We start from the raw sequence: 2,681 nt of genomic DNA on the forward strand, positions 1-2,681 counted from the left end.
GGGGACGGTGGGGGGCTGAGTGAGGCAGGGGGATGGGCAGGGGCGGTGGGGGGCTCGGTGAATTGGGGGGCCGGCCTGGGTGCTCCTCCTCTAACCCTCACTCCATCTCTCCCAGCCCCCCCACCATGCCGGCCCCCTGCTCTGCCTGCGGCGCCAGCCCGGCTGCCCTGCGGCGCCCCAAGACGGGCCACGCCCTGTGCCGCGCCTGCTTCCTGGCGGCCTTCGAGGAGGAGACGCACCAGGCCATCGTGGCCGGGCGGCTCTTCCGGCCCGGCGAGACCGTGGCCATCGGTGCCTCGGGCGGCAAGGACTCCACGGTGCTGGCCCACCTGCTGCAGCTCCTTGACCAGCGCCACGGCTACGGCCTGCGCCTGCTGCTGCTCTCCGTGGACGAGGGCATCGCCGGCTACCGCGACGCCTCCCTGGCCGCCGTGCGCCGCCACCAGCGCCGCTCCGGCCTGCCCCTGCACGTGGTCTCCTACTGCCAGCTCTATGGCTGGAGCATGGACCGCATCGCCCGCCACCTCGGCCCCCGCAATAACTGCACCTTCTGCGGCGTCTTCCGGCGCCAGGCCCTCGACCGGGGCGCCCTGCTGATGGGTGCCGACAAGATCGCCACAGGTGAGGGGGAGCCGCCGGGGGCCCTGCTGCAGGGAGGGGCAAGATGGCCATGGAGGGTAAGGGGGGCAGGAGAGCCCACAGGGAGTGTGTGGTATGGGAGAGCAGGGGCCAGGATCGCCCTGGGGGCGGGTGGGGTGGGGTGTCAGCTGGAGGATTACTGCTCAGCATGTACATCTCCCCAGGTGTGCGTGGGGGGGTCCTGTGGGATGGAGGCAGGGGGAGCTGAATTGCAGGGAGGGGGCGTTGGGTCTTATTTTGGTGGGTCTCTGTGCTGGAGGAGGGGGTGCTATGTATTGGGGGGAGAGGTCACCACAGGGTCCGACCCGGGGGCCCCCTCCGGCCTGACTCCTCCGCTCTTCCCCGCAGGGCACAACGCGGACGACGTGGCTGAGACGGTGCTGATGAACTTCCTGCGGGGCGACGTGGGTCGGCTGCGCCGGGGGGCGGGAACAGGGCCGGCAGGCGGGGAGGGGGCCGTGCCCCGCTGCAAGCCCCTGCGCCACGCCTACGAGAAGGAGATCGTCCTCTACGCCTACTTCCAGGGTCTGGACTACTTCAGCACCGAGTGTGTCTATGCCCCCCAGGCCTACCGCGGCTACGCCCGTGCCCTGCTCAAGGACCTGGAGGCCGCCCGGCCCAGTGCCGTGGCCGACCTGGGCCACTCGGGCGAGCGGCTCTCGCTGCGCTCCGACCTCCGCATGCCGGCCCGCGGCACCTGCCAGCGCTGTGGCTACGTGGCCAGCCAGCCCCTGTGCAAGGCTTGCGTCCTGCTGGAGGGGCTCGACCGCGGCCTGCCCAAGCTGGGCATCGGCAAGCACCGGCGCCTGCGGGACAAGCTGCGGGATGGGCAGCCCCTCACCCAGGAGGAGCGCAGGCGTCTGGGGGCTCCGGCCGAGGGGGAGCCGCCGGAGGAGCAGGAACCTCGGGGGGAGCTGGGGACAGACGAGGAGCCGTGGGGCAGACGGGAGTTGAGGGGCCCACAGGACCTGGACTTCTGAAGTGGTGTGGGGCGTGCCACTGAGACCAGCCATGCTCCTGTCCACAGCCCCACTCGGGGGCCGGGGGGGAGTGGGATCCAATGGGATACAACGGGGGAGATGGGAGCCAGGACTCCTGCGTTCTCTTCCTGGCTCTGGGAGGGGAGTGGGGTCCCGTGGTTAGAGCAGAGGGGGCTGGGAGCCAGGACTCCTGGGTTCTATTTCCAAGTCACTGTGTGACTAGGTAAGTCACTTTTACCTTGCTGTGACTCAGTTACTCCCTCCCACCCCCCTAGAATTGAGATAATGCAGCTTATATTTTGTAAACTGCTTTGAGAGCTGTTTATGATAAGTGCTCAGTATGAAGAAATGGCTCATGGTTCTCTTCTGTACCAGGAGATTACAAGGACATGTGAAAGAGCTGATAATAAAACCGGTTTCTGAAGAAGAAATCACGCGTTGAACAGCCTCTCTAATCTTTGGCAATCACATAACAAACGCCAGCCAGGCCCTTAAAAACTAAAAACCTGGCTCGCAAGTTTAAACTTAGACAGGGCTGCTTGAGATATTTGGAACAAAATAGGGGTTTTTCTACCAAAAAATGTAGAAACCAAAATTTGGAAACACCTGACTCCCAGTTTTTTGTAACAGGGTTGGACATTGTTGAACTGCAAAGCTTCTTTTTTTTTCCCAGTTGAAACAACTTTTTGGTTAGAAATTTGAGCAAATTCACACGTTAAGGGGGCAAAGGTCCAAACTTGAGATGAGACATTTCTAAACGATTGAAAGGAAACTGCTTGAGGGATTGGAACTGAAGAAAAAGTTTTTCTCATGTAAATATTAGAGAGTTTGGACTTTTCAGTCTGATTTGGGGCTGGGTAATTTTTTCCTGAAAGTCTTGGGGCAGGGGAAACCTACAGCGTTTGTGGCCTGATTACACAGCCCCAGGTTTTGCCGGGTCACAGATTGCCTGGTTCAAACCACAAGGGTCAGAGGTGATGCGAAGAGTTTTACAGAAATGATTTTTAGTAAGTCCACCCTGTAGAAATAAATGGCATGTAGGAACCTTTCCCTGCCATTCCC

At 61.5% G+C, this 2,681-nt stretch overlaps 1 protein-coding gene across 1 annotated transcript; it reads left to right on the plus strand.

The window, feature by feature from the left end:
• The first annotated feature begins 125 nt into the window (after positions 1 to 125).
• On the plus strand, positions 126 to 1,765 carry CTU1 (cytosolic thiouridylase subunit 1). The gene is made up of 2 exons (XM_026663852.2): positions 126 to 621; positions 988 to 1,765. The coding sequence occupies exons 1-2, from the start codon at positions 126 to 128 to the stop codon at positions 1,617 to 1,619; spliced, it is 1,128 nt and encodes a 375-aa protein (XP_026519637.1). The 3' UTR covers positions 1,620 to 1,765.
• The last annotated feature ends 916 nt before the right edge of the window (positions 1,766 to 2,681 follow it).

This window comes from Terrapene carolina, unplaced genomic scaffold, assembly GCF_002925995.2.
Source record: "Terrapene carolina triunguis isolate 2854851 unplaced genomic scaffold, T_m_triunguis-2.0 Scaffold34008, whole genome shotgun sequence".
Classification (NCBI taxonomy): domain Eukaryota; kingdom Metazoa; phylum Chordata; order Testudines; family Emydidae; genus Terrapene; species Terrapene triunguis.